This window comes from Exophiala mesophila (assembly GCF_000836275.1).
Source record: "Exophiala mesophila strain CBS 40295 unplaced genomic scaffold supercont1.3, whole genome shotgun sequence".
In the NCBI taxonomy this organism is placed as follows: Eukaryota; Fungi; Ascomycota; class Eurotiomycetes; order Chaetothyriales; family Herpotrichiellaceae; genus Exophiala; species Exophiala mesophila.
The window spans coordinates 3,386,426-3,402,347 of record NW_015622506.1 but is presented as its reverse complement, the minus strand read 5'-3'; the positions used below and the strand labels follow the sequence as shown (position 1 = coordinate 3,402,347).

The 15,922-nt window shown below is 49.3% G+C and overlaps 5 protein-coding genes across 5 annotated transcripts; 2 read left to right on the top strand and 3 right to left on the bottom strand.

Moving 5' to 3' along the window:
• Positions 1-1,068: 1,068 nt before the first annotated feature.
• PV10_04763 (uncharacterized protein) lies at positions 1,069-2,595 on the top strand (the record flags this gene model as incomplete). The annotated part of the gene is made up of 5 exons (XM_016369342.1): positions 1,069-1,228; positions 1,286-1,624; positions 1,681-1,941; positions 1,995-2,054; positions 2,117-2,595. The coding sequence occupies 5 exons, from the start codon at positions 1,069-1,071 to the stop codon at positions 2,518-2,520; spliced, it is 1,224 nt and encodes a 407-aa protein (XP_016225130.1). The 3' UTR covers positions 2,521-2,595.
• An 814-nt stretch (positions 2,596-3,409) lies between these two features.
• Positions 3,410-5,997, bottom strand: PV10_04762 (uncharacterized protein; the record flags this gene model as incomplete). The annotated part of the gene is made up of 4 exons (XM_016369341.1): positions 3,410-3,480; positions 3,540-4,499; positions 5,080-5,820; positions 5,868-5,997. 4 exons carry the CDS (start codon positions 5,995-5,997, stop codon positions 3,410-3,412), a joined length of 1,902 nt encoding a protein of 633 aa, XP_016225129.1.
• Positions 5,998-9,190: 3,193 nt separating this feature from the next.
• PV10_04761 (uncharacterized protein) lies at positions 9,191-10,955 on the bottom strand (the record flags this gene model as incomplete). Its single annotated transcript, XM_016369340.1, has 5 exons — positions 9,191-9,630; positions 9,689-9,963; positions 10,013-10,264; positions 10,311-10,838; positions 10,886-10,955. The coding sequence occupies 5 exons, from the start codon at positions 10,953-10,955 to the stop codon at positions 9,265-9,267; spliced, it is 1,491 nt and encodes a 496-aa protein (XP_016225128.1). The 3' UTR covers positions 9,191-9,264.
• A 423-nt stretch (positions 10,956-11,378) lies between these two features.
• Positions 11,379-12,521, top strand: PV10_04760 (uncharacterized protein). The gene is made up of 2 exons (XM_016369339.1): positions 11,379-11,624; positions 11,748-12,521. Exons 1-2 carry the CDS (start codon positions 11,519-11,521, stop codon positions 12,098-12,100), a joined length of 459 nt encoding a protein of 152 aa, XP_016225127.1. The 5' UTR covers positions 11,379-11,518; the 3' UTR covers positions 12,101-12,521.
• A 54-nt stretch (positions 12,522-12,575) lies between these two features.
• PV10_04759 (uncharacterized protein) lies at positions 12,576-14,569 on the bottom strand (the record flags this gene model as incomplete). The annotated part of the gene is made up of 1 exon (XM_016369338.1): positions 12,576-14,569. The coding sequence occupies exon 1, from the start codon at positions 14,526-14,528 to the stop codon at positions 12,576-12,578; it is 1,953 nt and encodes a 650-aa protein (XP_016225126.1). The 5' UTR covers positions 14,529-14,569.
• Between the last annotated feature and the right edge of the window lie 1,353 nt (positions 14,570-15,922).

Here is a 15,922-nt window from a genome sequence, read left to right as displayed (position 1 = left end):
TGAATATCTACTATGCTGTCGGTGCTGATCAAAACCTGACGAGAATCCCCCTGTTTCCTCATCTCTCAAATATGGGTATTCTACCTCGAACCTTTCGAGTTTACCATATCGTCATTGGTGCTTAGCCGTTACACTTGAAATTGAATCCCTCAGGGCTTGTTTGCTCCTTGTGAAATTGAAACTTCCAGCATCGCCATATGTTGTGGGCCTGTCGACCGTCTTCCAAGCACTGTACCATGTGTGCATATGGCATTGTGGCTATGCTATGATCTGGTGTTGGAGCTTGATTCATTTACAGTGGGTCATACCCATGACTTTGTTTGAAGGGACTTTCTCTTTAATTACACCTCCATCTTTGTTTTTCAATCTGTTCTCAGTCTGTCAAATTTTGCAGATCATGGAAATGCTGGGTTGTGGCCATGGGAGGAAGAGCCAAGTTCTGCAGCACAGGCAAGCTCAATCCTTCAGGCAAGCTCAATCCTTCTCCTGATATCTGGTGGTCGTTTGACATTATGGAATGAATTGAGAGTGCTCAGTATCTCACAGCCATTCGGCATGCATGCGACATCCACCTCACATGTATGCCTCGCATGTGTGAACTCCATTCCACCTCCAACATCGCCGAGGATGATCTCTTCGTAGCTGCAGTCGTCATCCTCATTGTCGTCAAAATGCGAGGACTTTCATCTCTCTTTCTTCTGCTTCATTCGGTTTCGAGCATTGATGGCATCGATCATTGTCCTCGAATGGACTTGATCCTATTGATAAAAGAAAATTCTGCTCCAACCCGCATTCTCAACACCCAGCTCTCGCCCTTGATATTGTGCTCAATACACATTTTTCTATTCAACCCAGCTTCAATCGCATTCCCAGCCACCCTCTCCCACAAGAATCAGAATCCATCTCCCATCAGTTTGCCTCACCGCCTCGATGTCTTCTTTGATCAAATATTCTCAAATCTCAACTCGCTTCAAAGATAATGTTCCAATAACATCTTCTTGCTCTGTTCGCTGTCGTTTTCTTGACACCTGAATCTTCGTCCCCTAGACTTACCAGTGTTTGCAAGCCATGGCTGAAATCAGTGCCTCCCAGACGGGAGCAGTCAACCAAATCTCCGGAGTCGAACTGCAGGAGATGCGAGACTCGATCTCAAATCCGGAGGGAATGCTTCCCACCAACGTCCGCCACAAGTGGTTTTATGGAAAGAACAGCAAGGGAAAGCCGAAGAGTAAGATTAGGCACATCGTCAATATCAATGTGCGAACTTCACTAACACAACCAACAGGAAAACGCGGTCTTGTTGACACCATATTCACCAGTAACTTCAAGCGTGTTGATTCTGTGACTGCCCGTCAAAAGCCACTACCATTCCTGCAAGACACTCCTACAAACAACCGCAAGTCTCGCCACGACTCCATGTTTAGCAACCAGGATCTCAATGCCGGTTGCCATTCTGGTCAAGGTCCTTCAGACCAGTCTTCTGAAGGATCCCAAGCCATATTCACCACGGCTCAAGAGGTCTCGCATGACTCATCCGGAGATCGCTGGACTGGATCTACCCTCGGCAATGTGTCTGCAGTGCAATTCGCCTTTGCCAACGCAGGAGTCGACATTGTCTTTGGTGGTAAGCTCGGTCAATCCAAGTCTGTTGGTATCGGGCTCTGCTAACATTCACTTCAGGATCTCAACAAGATGATCTCATGGATCTTGACGAAGGCATTGAGACCAACTCTGAGTACAAGCAGAGATTCTCTTTGAACCCGGTCCCGTCTCCAAAGTCCGAGGATGCTTCCAATCGACTACGCATTCTCAAGACTCGCAAGGGCTTCGCTACCAAACCCAAGCATGCTTCGGATTGCCAATGTGAGGACCCTTCCAGCCAATATTGCGATCTCAAACTCAAGACCCCAGTCTTCGACACATGCATTACTGGCATGCAAGGTAAGAAGGGCATTCCTCGATATGGTCTCCTTTGACTAATGGCATTCATCCAGTGCAAAAGCGCCCTGCTGACCTTGATGATGATGCAACATCAGACCATTACCATGTTGAAGGTCAGTAGCACACTTCGTCTCACAGTCCTCCCCGTCTTCGACCATCCACTGACCTCAAACAGACGACTCTGACCATGTGCAAGCATCCAAGAAGCCTCGTCTGGAAGACCACCACAGCACACAATCCACATGCCCTTCAATCAATGACTGCGAGGTGACAAGCCCCGTGATCGAAGAGCCATGCACCAACACCACTACCAACAACGATGAGCCGCTCGTGAGTCCATCTCTACTCAGCGATGGCACAATCTGTGACTACCCCGGCCGATTCGAGAGTCCCGAATCAGATGCACTGAAGCGATTCAAGATCTCAAGCCCATCAGAAAACCCCTTTGTGATGGGCGACGCCATCCATCCACACAGCACCATCGTTCATACGAACTTTATCCCCGACCCGAGTTGGGAGGTGTTGGACTACGATCAAGTCACATTAGACTACGGACCGCGGCTTCGCAAGGCGTCATAGGATGATGCCGTGCATCTAGCGATCGAGTCTGCCAACGGCGAGGTCGGTTCCGAGGCAGAGGAGAATTTACGTCGTGAAACACATCTCGAGTGTGCCATGGCTCGACTTGAGGGTGTGGTTGTCGGCCAGTATCGGTACTATCAGGGCCATATGACCATTGAAGATTACAAGGCAGCTCATCTCTGCATCTGTTGGCAGGAGTGCTGGTGCGCAAAGATGTGTACTCGCTTCGGTGACATTAGATGTCCTTGTTCCGATGACTTGGTCTTGAACCATGATTGATGAGGTATGAGGAGGAACTCGGTTCGTGACACTCAAAGGTGCCATGAGGTGGAAAATTGTTCTTGCCGACGCAAGGAGATTGGCACACGCACGCACACACAGAGTAATGATCATTTGCACAATGTCCTCGGCAGTATTATCAGATGCGTGCAAAGAACAGCAACAGCGGGAAACATAGAGAGGGGTTAAAAAAGTCAATGCTGCGCTTGAGTTATCACCAGGATAATTCTGAGAATCAAAAAAATGAAAAGATATTTTCCAGAACCAAGTCTATGACTTGTTTTTGTTTCTGCAATTGAGAAGAGCGATGTTCAAACGTGATCACATAAGATTGTTTTTAGCTTATTCTGCTCATATCGAAGACGATGTCATCTGTCTGGTCCTAAAATAGCAAGATGCATTGTCGCATACTTCTCGTTTGGAAGCTTGCTTTGGCGCAGAGATACACCAAACCGCCATTGACGACATGTAACCAAGATCAACTCCTCCAAGGGCCCTAGGATATCTGGGTTGTCACGTTCTTCCATGCTCTATAGACCCCACGCGAGTCGTTGATGTGTACGCATGACGCAAGTAAACGGTTTAAAATTCAATACCCTGGCTCTGTTCAATCATTTCCACTTCTGCTCAACAACGGCCATGTCAAGAAGCCCTTGAAACGCTGCAGGATCGTCTGACCTGGAAGCAGGCCTTGTTAGTAAAGACCTCAAACGTTTTCAGCGCGCCGGACTGCTCACCATTTCGAGGAGACATCGGCTCGTCTTTTTGAACAACTTGCCCCTGACATTCATTGCGTCCAACTTGAGCATTTGCAGCGTCACTATCCTGGAAAGCTCTTGGCATCTGCACACTGTGATCTGAACCTTGACCATCGAGCTCAGACCGCTTGGCTGCAAATGAAAAGATGGTCCCCGGTTTGAAGGTGTTTATGTCAACATCACTTTCAAAATCAGAGCTGTTAGAGAAAGGGGACATGGGAATATTTGCCTGTGATTGCTTTTGCGGCGAAAGAGGTAGTGAAACCTCGATACTTGGAATAGGTCGGTCGGCTGGACAAAGCGAGGACGTCTTTTGCACTGACTCGGCAGCTGCTTTCTTCGGAGGTCCAATCTCGAGGGGTCTGACCGGACCATTCAGGGGATCGACTTCGGTCTTAAGAGGAATATTCTTTTGGTCGATGGGTGCTTGCTTTTTGCTGGCCCCGCCAATCTTGACAGGTCGTTCTGGAGAGGTGGGCGAATTGGTACTTGCCTGGCTCTTGACCTTCCGAGGAACTACATCGTATTCTTTGTCACTGTCGATGCCAGCATCCTCGTCGGTCCCAGAGTCGTCAGAGTGAAAATGGTGTTTGAAGCTCAATATTTTGCCCCTCGTCTGGCGCTTAGTCGGCAATACATCTTGCGTTCCATCCAAACCGGGCTCGGTCTTGATATTGCTCTTGGCCTTGGGGGAATCGGTTTTTACAGGGGCAGTCTTCCGCTTCTTGGGGGTGTTTCCTGCCACCGTAGTTGAAGCACGCTTCCTGTTCTTGGGTGTAGCACCATTCGTGGGGTCTGGTGTAGCATTTGGCAACTTTGAGTCCCGAATGTCAAGTGTATCGCCACCTTCTTGTTCAATCTTGTCCCGCAATCTGGAAACCGCATGCGAGCAGCCGAAAGGTTCAATCCGGTGGAGGCAGCCAGAATGTTGTAGTCGATCTGTGAGAGCGTGTCAGAATAAAATCTTGAGGCTGACGAAGGACGAGCACACCTTGCCGCCAGCGGCTTGCAGGCACCTGTACAGAAACAGCACATTCGCATCGGACGACGTCTTTGGAGCCATGACAGCTGTGTCAAGCGCTTGACCTGACTTTGAGAATATCCGATCGTCAGAGGGTGAAGTGGAAGACTGATGACCAGGAGAAAAAGACGAAAAAGGTCGGTGGATGAAGAAGAGTCCCGATCTTTCTGATGAGATAGCAAAAAGGAAGCTGATCTTCCTCGTCAAGTCTTGGCGGATTTCAGGCCCGATCTCAAATGGCACCTTCACGTGAAAATGGTCACAACGCCCAAGGGACAAGTTCAATGTTGATAATGTGATAGGTCCAATCATGGCTTTGGGGTGACTCCGTTGTTCGAAATTGCAGTTTGGCTGTAATGTGCCAGACAACACGCCGGTATTCAATGGGTTTTGTTTGACCGGATATTCCTCTGTAGGACAGTTGAGGATCTCATGTTCTCATTTCAGTATCGGTGGTTCCAGTATTGACGGATTGCTTCGTCTGTATTTGACCGCGACTCGAAGATTCAAGCAGGACATCCTTCAGTACAGTCTGCGCTCCACGAGCTGCGGCAACGGCACTGTCAACAAGCTCATCGAATCCCAGGCCACCTTCGATTCCCTGAGCCGGCACCGCGCCGTTGGTCCACATCTCAACAACTTCATCCCGTGATGGGAGGTATGCAACCATACACATGGATAATACTTCGTCATGTTCAGCGACCACCGGGTCCAGGACTCTGAATGGTTTTTTCAGGGGACCAGATACAATAGCGCCGACGCCTGCACATAGGAGGTCCAGAGAATCAATCCTAGCATCCGCAATAGCCGCCATAGCAACATTTATGCAGCCAGCTAACATATTGAACAAACCCACCCCGGTTATTCGATCTCCATTGCCTGGATCTTCTTCACCCTCCAATACAATCACAGCAATATCGAAGGCGCTCTTAGGCCATCTCTCTGGTATGATGGCTCCTTTCAGAGCATTCTCCAAATGCAGTCCCAGGTCTTTCTCAGTCGAATTGCGAACGTATCCTTGCCGAATTCGAGTTGCGAATGGAGCAAACTTGACTGATGCTGTCAGCTGTAGATTTGATGAGAACGCTGCCGTTCTCGGAAGTGGCTTTGGGCCATGAAGTGTGCATGATAGTTTTATTGTCGAGGGAGGAGAAGGGAACGCGGTCTTGTAGTGAGGCGGGGTTTCTAATTCAAGGTAGGCCGAGCCACTGGCGGAGGGAACAACTCCCGTCTGCAAAACTAAGTATGGTCAGTGCGAGTAATATGATGCCAGTAACATGTCATACATATCCTGCGAAGTTCATTAGGTTTTCTTTGACGCTGCTGCTGGGTAGGCTTGTGTTGTTGAGGTGCGACGGTGAAGACGGGAGGATTAGTGGCGCCGGGAGGGCCAACAATCCGGCGTCGATCTGTCATGAGATGGGAAGGACTGCTCTTTCATGAATGGAAAAATGTTCACATATCATGGCACGGCCTTTTGAAGGAGTACTGGTTCGAAGGTTAATCGTCTGGCTGCGGTGTGCATTGCTTGACTTGAACTGATGTTTTTTGATATTCAGACTCCAAGACCCGCTCCTTCTCCAATTCTGTCTTGGCTGATTATCTAATCAAGGTATCTTCCCATAACAGGACTAGCTTAGTGCCGCTGGTATCAACTCTTGACTCGACGACAACCTTTATCCAAGTCCTTACTTTTGATGTTGGAAGAGAATACACAACGTCGAAATGGGGAAAATGCTCGAAGGAATGTCTGAGGTTGATTGGCAGTCAGTTCCAAGACCATATTCAACACAATCGCTGCGATCTGCATATTCGAGAGGCAGAAGCTTACTCTTCCTCAGCTGCCGTGAAGAGGATCAAAGGCAAAGAAATGATATTCCAGAGGTTGGGCATGAGAGCATTGCATACTTTTATCGTGAGTGCCACTCTGGAACGTCATTGAGTATGGGGGTGAGTAAGTCTATGTACGGGGTATGCCTGAACACCAGGTCGTAACAGTTTGGGCAACGTCAAAGCCTCAATTCACTCCTTCACCACATGCCACCTACCCAGCTACACGCAGTCCGGATCAAAAAGAGGGACCCCAGTTCGAATCCCTTCAAGAATCGAAAAAAAATCGTGGTCGGCCGTCTTTTCTACCCTCTCTTTTTTTCGCACACTCTCTCTGATGGTGAGTTCTGAGATTTTCTCTCCCAGGAACTTCTTTTGTCCTTTCTGTCTTCTTTTTTGGATCTTTATTTGCCGTTTCTATGCGGATCTTCTTTATTGCCCTTTTGTTTTTTGATGCTATCTACCCTCCACAATTATAGAGCAGCTGTTACGGGTGTCAGAGCATCTGTCCCTCCACTCTGGACACCGAGAGGGCCCCCCGGCCTACCACGATATCAAGCCGCCCCGCTTACGAGTGGGACAGATGATGGAGGTATCGGAGCGACTTGTGACAGGATTTCTGAAACTAATAATTATTATTTCTCTTTTTTGGGACATGTGAAGTGAAGGCTGGGGGCTGTGGCTGCAGCTGGGGGTCTGGCAGTGAAGTGAGTGATCCTGGCAGCGAGTCACATGTTTTCAGATCAGGGCGTGATGATTTGGCATTGATCACAGAATACAAATAGGGGTCGAGCCTGGAGATCGGTATGAGGTGTCTCAGTGTATGCAGACCTGGACCCGACACTGGTTTTGGTCGTTGCTGGCTCTGAAAGACGTTGAGTCGACTAAGCATCAGCATATCCTTCCCCAGTTGCTTCCATCGGCTGAGAGATTCGAGAATGGGGCACCGAATTACCCAAGCCGCTAATTGATAGTTCAACGCCCCAGAATTGGCAGCGAAGCATGTCGAGAGATACCCGCCTCTACCTTCTCTTCATCAACCAAGATATTACGCCGCCGGAGAAGGCGAGCTGTCTCCAAGTGAAGAAAGATCTTTAACCACGGTTGTTGACCCGCGACCCAATCGATGAACTAAAGGGCAACAACATGTCATCCATGTTCAGAAACAGGCTCATGAGTCCAAGCCCGTTGCAAGTGCTGGTGCGTCACTGAGCATAAGCCTGAGGACAAACAACTCAACATAATGCTTTATTCCAAGCTAACAATATAGGAAAGGAGTAAAGCGGCTGAGCTACAAGGTGACATTTACTTGGATAGACAAACTTTGAAAGTCCGACCAATCGACACTGGCCGGCATAGCACCAGCCAATCAACCACCCCAGTCAAAAACTCTATGATGCCAACATCGAGAGCATCTTCGACACTTCTCCTCAATCTCGACCATCTAGAACTTAGACAACCTTGTCCGAACGTGCTTACTGTCCGGGGTTTCCAGCGACTAGCCCAACAACCATAAGCTGTCTTTTCGTTTGGGTTTGCACTACTCAGACACTCTGAGGCATACCTTTATCCTTGCCACGAGGAATAAGACGGACTACCAGACTGCTTAATGACGACAAGACTTCTAATAATGGTCTTGTCGATGCTTCGTGCAATTCGTGATGTTTCATACCTGAACTTCCCATGGCCGCTGAGACGCGGGTGAAGTGGGCCATGGACGTGCCTCGGGTCATCAGGCATCCTGTATCAGCTCTCGACCTTTTCCCCAGACAACAGAGGTGAGGACAGCTGAATTCCTCACATATAGTCTGGGGAGACAGCTTGTCAGCTCGTCAGATCCATCTTTGCAAGTACATCATTCACACGAGATTCTTCCCACGCGACCAAGATCCCCAGAACCCAAGATGAGACTTCTAACATTCCTCACTCCTCTGGCCCTGTCCGCATGGACTGTCAGCGCCTGGAACGGAAAAGGATACTGTCTGTCAGACCAAGACGCACAGTCAATTGCCGACCGGTCGACAATTTTCCTCGAGCATCTCGATATTGACGCCGCCAACGCCACGGCACAGGGTCTTTTCGCCGAGAACCTCCAGGAGTTTGGCGACTCGATCAATTCTCTGCGCGGCGACGCGGTAGGTGATCCCCCGTGCCACTGTATCCAATTCGCTGGACTGACTTCCCCCTTCTAGCTTGGAACTCAGGTCGAAAACGGCAAGGCCAAGTACATTGAAGAAACGTTGGGATCGCCTCCGATCCCATCCATCACGACTATCGCAATTGTCCACGGTTGCACAGATATGGTCTGGCAGTGGCAGTTCGACGGTATTGGAACAGGCCAATACCGCGTCCGCGGCTTCACGCTCATCGAGGTCGACCAGAACAAGCAGGTTGCGTACCAATATGTCGAGTTCAATGGGCTGGCTTGGGCTCTCGACATTGGCTTTACCATCACACCTCCAGCCACAGGTCCTTTCTCTAGCAGCGGTGGAAGCAAATAAGCCGAAATAAGTGTTGAGTTGCGGTCTTCTGGTTATACGACGTCGTTCTCCTACGGATCAGGAGGCAGCATTTGGGGCGACACTCCAATCAGTTATCTTTCTTCTATATATATACAAAACTTGTATTTAATTCGGAATAGGATTTCCACAGTCACGTGGAATAATATATCTCTACCGCAGGTGCAATGCAACTTCCAAGAACAATAGTTTGAATGAGTAGACAGGTTTAACCTATATTTACAGCCGAGGGGAATGCTTCCCCTCGGGTCGATGGGTGAGTGGTGTACAACGGATGCAAGTCATCCAGGCACAAAATCTTACAAACACCAATAAACACAAACACACACATCCTCTATCCCACAGACTCGCCCTCCGACGGCAATCGCTCGAAGAATATAGGCATACTGTTCTTCGACGGGATAAGAGACTTTTTCTTATCGAAATCGATGACCGCACCGTGTTGATCAAACCAATCTGGTGCAAGCGCGGTCCGGAAAGAGGAGTAGATTCGTGCCAAGGTGAGACGAAGCTGAACACGAGCGACATTCATGCCGATGCACATGCGAGGGCCCGCCCCGAAGGGCATCATATGTCGTCGCATCATACCATAGCTCTCCGAGTGGTGCGGGATGTCCCATCGTTCAGGGTTCCATGATTCAGCGTCGGAGAAGGCCATTTCGTTGCGATGGACTGAGTAAGGTTGAGCGCTGACTTCCATCTGTTCGTGAATTAGTCGTTAAAATTCAAACACTATACACAGCGTGTGTAGGACTTACTCCTTCGTGCAGTGTATGGCCTTGTACTTGCACTGAAGTCTGGGGTGGGACTTTTCGTTCAATAGACCCACTGATTGGAGGGTTGCGTCGCAAAGTCTCCTGAATCACGCACTCGAGGTATGCAACCTGCTTGACCTGAGAGAATGAAGGCGTTGCAGCAGATGTGATTCCTGATTGAGCCAACTCGTCTCGCAGTCTCTGCTGGCGATGGATGTTTTTCGGGTGTGAGAGGTGAAACACAGCAGCGCAGAGGACATCTGCTGTGGTCGACGTGCCTGGCCTGGTTAGCCCATGATCCTGACTGTATGAATGTAAATCTCTTACCTGCTGAAATATGATCCAAGGTATCGCTCATGATGTATTTATCGTCAGGGATGGCATCTGAATATCCTTGGGCGTGGACGTGATTCATGAGTCTTTGAGCATGAGTCTCGAACCCGGCAGCTGCGATTGTTTCATGTTTCCGAAGCTGAGCGATATGCTTTCGAATACTTCTTGTAAAGATGGAGGACTCCGAAGGTGATAAATCAAACCAATTTGGCAATGTCCGCACTCTGTCCAGCCACATTATGAATCCTAGGTCCTGTCAAAATCAACACAGTCATATGTGGTAGTGACATACTTGGAAAAAACAACATGAGAGCTGACGGAACAGAAAAGATTCTATCATCCAATAATTGCACATCTCCTTTCAATTGAGCACGACGCTCCTCGTCAGCAAATATACCCAGAGAGTAGTCCTTGCCAAGTGCTAACTGGGTCGAGATATCAGCACCGAGCCATCGAAACATCGGAAACATGTCAACGACTTTGTCTGACTTGATCTCTCCGTCGATATATCCAGTAAGAGAATCCAGACAACTGGCAAATACAGCGTATTTCTCTGGTGTTTCCACAGCTCGAGCCGAGTAGAGAGACCTCAGCGGCTTCCTTCGTCGCTGATGCAATTCACCATCTACTGTGGACACAAGATTCTCGCTCTTGTAATTGTGCAGCATCAGTAAAGGACTGGGTCGATTGAGATGTCTGTTGGCCATGAAGATGTCTCTGATACCATGATTATCTTTGACCGAGATCTGTTTTGGACTTATCTGCACTAGGCGACCATATTTCTTGTGTAGGACTTCAATGGTTGGGTCCCGTCTTCCTACTGGGTTGAGCACGAAAACTTTACCAAGAACCGTTGGGTCATCTCACCTCGGATCTCGTGCCACCGGAGCCACCATTTAGTCAGTCCAGCTATTCGAGGACCAGGGAATCGGGCCATGGTTCTCATTATGTGATTTTCGTTACGAGAACCGCCATTGGCGCCGAAGCTATGATGACAGTCTATGAGCCTAGCTTGTATGTCGATATATGGTTTGTGTCAGTCTCGCAGAATAGACCATCTTGACCTAACAGTGTTAAAATCAAAGTTATGCGAAGCGTTTAGATACATATTGCAGCCTCGAAACATCCTCGGCGCCCGCGGGTGCCGTGATGATCGTATTCATCGTATCAGGCGTCTTGTATAGAATAGGTACCTAGACATAACAGCCCGAGGGCAGCCTGCGGAGCCTGGGGCTTTTAGTACGTCTGGTGGGTAAAATATGTTTGGCATGTTTGCACTGGCGCACGTGACAGCTTGGCATTTGGCATTTGCGAAGCCAAAAGTTTCCCAGGCCAGACTGCAAACCTCTCGAGACGGAGAGAAGCTTCATACCATTGACAGTCAATCAACCACCACATTACCATCGTCAACCCTACAATCTCAATCGAGGTGCCAAATTCCTCCGAAGCCACATCCACCTTCACGAACCTTTGTAAAACACCTCAAGCCAGTCCGCCAAGATGGTCAAGTTGGAAGAACTCGAAGACGAGCATTTCATCAACCGACCGGCCACCAGCAAAGATGACGTCCTACTAGCGGACGACGACGATGACTATACCGACACAGGTACGTGAAACCCAAAATCTCTAAGGAACCCTCTGAAGTGCTCGTCGCGGCAAAACCATCCCCAATCCACTTCAATCCAAGACCATCCTTGACTGACTGCGGCATGATCGAATCACGACATAGACTCTGAAATCTCGGATGCATCAGACCTAGACGGCACAATCGACGAGACACTGTACGACCGAATCAGCGCGCTCAAGGACATCGTGCCTCCCAAGACGCGGGCCAAGATCTCATCGGTTTCGCACTCGATATACTCTGCCACCAGCACCACTATCACATATTCCGGCAAAGGCCTGTGGGTTTTGGCCACCAGCATCTTGTTGCTGGGAATTCCCTATGCTTTGGCTCTCGGTGAGGAGCAGCAGTACATTGAAGAGGAGAGGCAGCGCAGCATGATGCAAGAGGGTGCGCAGGGTCTGTTGCAGCAGGGTGGTGCTGCTGGTGAGCAAGGCCAGGCCAAACCGGCTCTGTAAATTGTTCAGTCCTCACTCGACCGATGCACGGCGGACTCGACGGCGCTCAGGCTGCGATTTGTTGGGAACCGACGTTTCTGGCCGGGTTATGTACAATACACTACAACAACAATATTGGAGGGCAGTTGATCACACATCCGACGACGAAACGTCAAAACTGTCGCTTAGGATGCTCGAATTCCGTCAGATCACCAGTGTGGTGGTGGACAAGGGAGATTTGAAATGTCGGCTGTCCATACTTGGTTAATCACAGAAGCCGTCTTTGTTTGAGACGAAAACGAATGTGATCAAGGCAGGCCAATAATTAATCTCATGTCTTAAAAGCATATTTTGTGGTTGCTTTAGCTCGCTCTATGCACGCTAGAAAATCATGACCCATGTCTCTGGTCAACTGGGAGCCCAATGCATATGCGTGATTTCTCCAACCTCGACGATATGTCACCACTTTCTCTGGTGATGGTTGCCTCGAAACGACTTACGCTTCCATACCCAAGCGGGCGTCTTCAAGGTTGCATTTGAATGCTGACCAAAGCTCATCAATCATGCCCGTACTATCCATGCTTTCAACAACGTGCTCGGCTTGTCGTTCTCGTTTCTTTTTGTTGATCTTCTCGCGGGCGACAATGGCTTCGGCAGACAAGACGCCTTGCTCCTCAAGGTACGACATCAAGCTCTCGTTCAGATGATGCTTCCAGTGGGTTAGCTTATGTCCCATTTGAGCATTGGCCGCACAAGTCCGACCCAAGTAGTATCGCTTAGCAGAACTTGGCAGGGCATAACCGTGTTCATCGTGGTCTTGCCCAGTTGCGTCTTCATCCTCCTCGTCAGAATCATCGACAGGCTCCAACGTCTTTTTGCAGTACGGCTGACCAGAGAAGATGAACTCATATCGGGCCGGATGGTTGGTTCTGTTGCATGCATCACAATCTCTAATGTGGTCTTCATCGAAGCCCGGGAGTAGCTTAACTTTCATTTCCGGTCGGGCCATGATGACTCGCTTGAACTCGGCACCCCAGGCTGAAGAGATGAGTCTACTGCCGGCTTGAGCTTTAACTTGGTCCTCTACTCTGTCAAAGGCCAGATTGTACAACTCATCTTGACGAGAAAAGGCGGGGGCAATCTTGTTCTTGACGAGCCATTCGATAATGTAGAAGAACAATTCTTTCGGTTTGGCAGAAGCATATGATGTGAATTGTAATGGGATGTCACGCAGAGGGCGACCGGGTCTCTCTTCGCTATCATCGATGATGAAGTCGTCCACATCGTCGTCATCATCATCTTCCGCTCGGTAGTCTATATCAGGCACTTCATGGAGACTATCGTCTGACAGGTCCCCTTGAGGATCATATTCTCCAATCAGATCGATGTTGACGGCACTAGAATGGTTTGAAACGCTGTCTGATTCGTCTTCAGAGTCCCGAATTCGTGGTATCTTTTCGCCCGCTCGCCGACGTCGAAGTAATTCGAAATGCTCTTTGGTGCTGTCTCGTTTCGTCGTGACAGGTCCACCTCTTGTGCGGGACATTGCAGGAGACTCGTCGATATCTGAGTTCTGGAGATTTTCAAGTTCATCATCAAGTTCATCTTGCTCTTGCCTCGTTCGGGTGTGACGTGCTTTTCTCCTCTTCTGGGTCGTTGCAACCCGGCGGCTGGGACTGACTTCATCATCAGATACAATAAAGTTGTCTGTCGATCTCTTTGGTCGATTGGGTCTGCGTGGTTTCGCGTCTAGATCATCCGAGATGTACGTCACGTCGTCATCGTTGGCAATGAAAGAATCCTTTTGTGGGATGGACCCTGTGCGGCGGCGGCTGGGCAGAGGGCGAGAAGCGAGAACGACGTCGTCCTCATCACTGGTCTCGGCTGAGGCGAAATCCAAGGATGGTTTGGAGAGGGGAGAAGTTGAGGCAGGATGTAGATTGTCATGAGGTGGAGATTGAGAAGGCTCTCGCCGCCTCAGCCGTGTAGATCGTCTTGTTGGTGAGGCAGGAGTGATTTCTGTTTCTTGATCGTCTGAGTCGAGACAGATCTGAGTGGTCGGTTTGGAAGAGGAACGGGTGAATCTTTGAGGAGTGGGGGAGGTAGTGGGAGCGGACAAGGGTGTCTGGGATATTTTGCGGCGTTTCTGAGATGGAAGAACTAGCTCATCCTCGTCTGAGTCTTCTGATGAAGAGATGACATTGGGATCTCGTTTCAGCTGGTCGATCTCAGGCTGAGAAGATGGTTCTGGGGTGGGCAATGCAGGTTTGGCGCGGGAGAGCCTGGACATTTTGGATGAAGAAGACGTTGAGGGACCAGTATAGCGAACAGACGCTAGACGGTCATGCACGGCTTCACTGTAGCCATCTCTTGCTGGCGAAGATGAAGGTAGAGCCGCGAATCTCAGAGTGGTCTGCTTGGGACGGTTACGGTAGGCTTTCTTAGCCATACTGAACGAAAGGGTGGAGGGTTGCGCGGGGCATGGGTGCGACTGAGTAGTGCTAATGTATTATGAGAACAAATGAGGAGATGGGAAAGATATTGAAAAATATACTATCCCAAATGTATAGTGTTGATATCTCGTGACTGTACCAGGTTGTGATTATGGTGGAGGTGGAGGGAGAGTAGATCACTGGTGTCCTTGTCCAAGGCGTTCTACTGTAGGTTGGCGGCTGTTGCCTGCATGACTGCCTAAAGTGCCTGACTAGTTCAACGCGTAAAAGGAAAAAGCTGGCGCGTGGTCACGTGAGTTCAGAAGGTTTTCTGGAAGGAGCCTTGTTTGAAACTGCCCAGTTCGACTCTCTTGATGTGAGTGAGTGTTAGATCTTTCAGTTGGATACAGTGATGTGTGCCCAGAGTTTCCCACTCCTAACTTATCACGGTCAATATGCGAACCAAGCATGTGACCCAATCGGATTGACTTTGAAATAACAGGGTAGAATACCTAACTTTCATGTAGGTATCAAGTGTCCAGAGCCCGATCAAAGTGTATGAAAAAAAACGAGTAATGATCAAGAGGAACACAAATGGTATCTCTGTGTTCAAGACTGAAGTTGACTACGAAGACGCAGCCAAAGCTCGGAAGAAGCTGGTTTCCTACATAGTTGGTGTGTTTCTTATGAAGTGATAAGTGACCTGGGTACGGGTCAACGGATTACTATAGGTTAGTATGCTAGTCACAGGACTAATCCCCCAGGCTCCCCTAGCATCTATACTAAGTCGTCGGGTCACCTGTCTTCCATCCTGTCCTGTAAGCGATGGCTGATGCATAAGGCGAGCGCTGGTCGCTGCCGTGGTCTTGTCCGTAACACCAAGGAGGTGTGATTCATCGGATTCTTGGCCATTCGAAGAAGCAGATAGCGAGCTATCTGACTATATACTATATAGGGGCTTAGTGGGACCTAGGCGCTAAACCACGGAATTGTCCTTAGGCCTCGAAGGCCTCGGGGGTCTTAATGAAGGCTCGGCGCCTAAGAATCGAATTCTCCTCTAAACACTAAACAGCTTAAGATAGGTTCTAGCGAGGTCATAGTAGAGCAAGGTACCTGAAGGTGAGGGAGTTGCACAGAGCTTGTAAGCAAGCTAAAGGATCGTACGTGTACACGAGAAAGTCCTTCTGCCCGAGAACACTGCAATAGCCGAGGCGTTCAATTGTTTCACATCCGAGAGTGCCAAAGATCTATCGGATCGACACTTCATTACACCCCGCTTCGGAATCTCCCCCAGTTGTCGAAAAGAGCGCCTTCGGAGGCGGATTACAGAGCCTTCTATGTGGGGATTGGCGTAGAACGAGAGTCGGACCAAAGGATAGATAGTTCGCCCTGTCACGGATGTGCAGAAGTT

Excerpts from the sequence above, each read along its gene's own strand:
- PV10_04760 (XM_016369339.1), top strand. The coding sequence starts at position 11,519 with ATGGTCAAGTTGGAAGAACTCGAAGACGAGCATTTCATCAACCGACCG. Across the intron at positions 11,625-11,747 it reads CGATGACTATACCGACACAG|ACTCTGAAATCTCGGATGCA; the intron begins GTACGTGAAACC and ends ATCACGACATAG.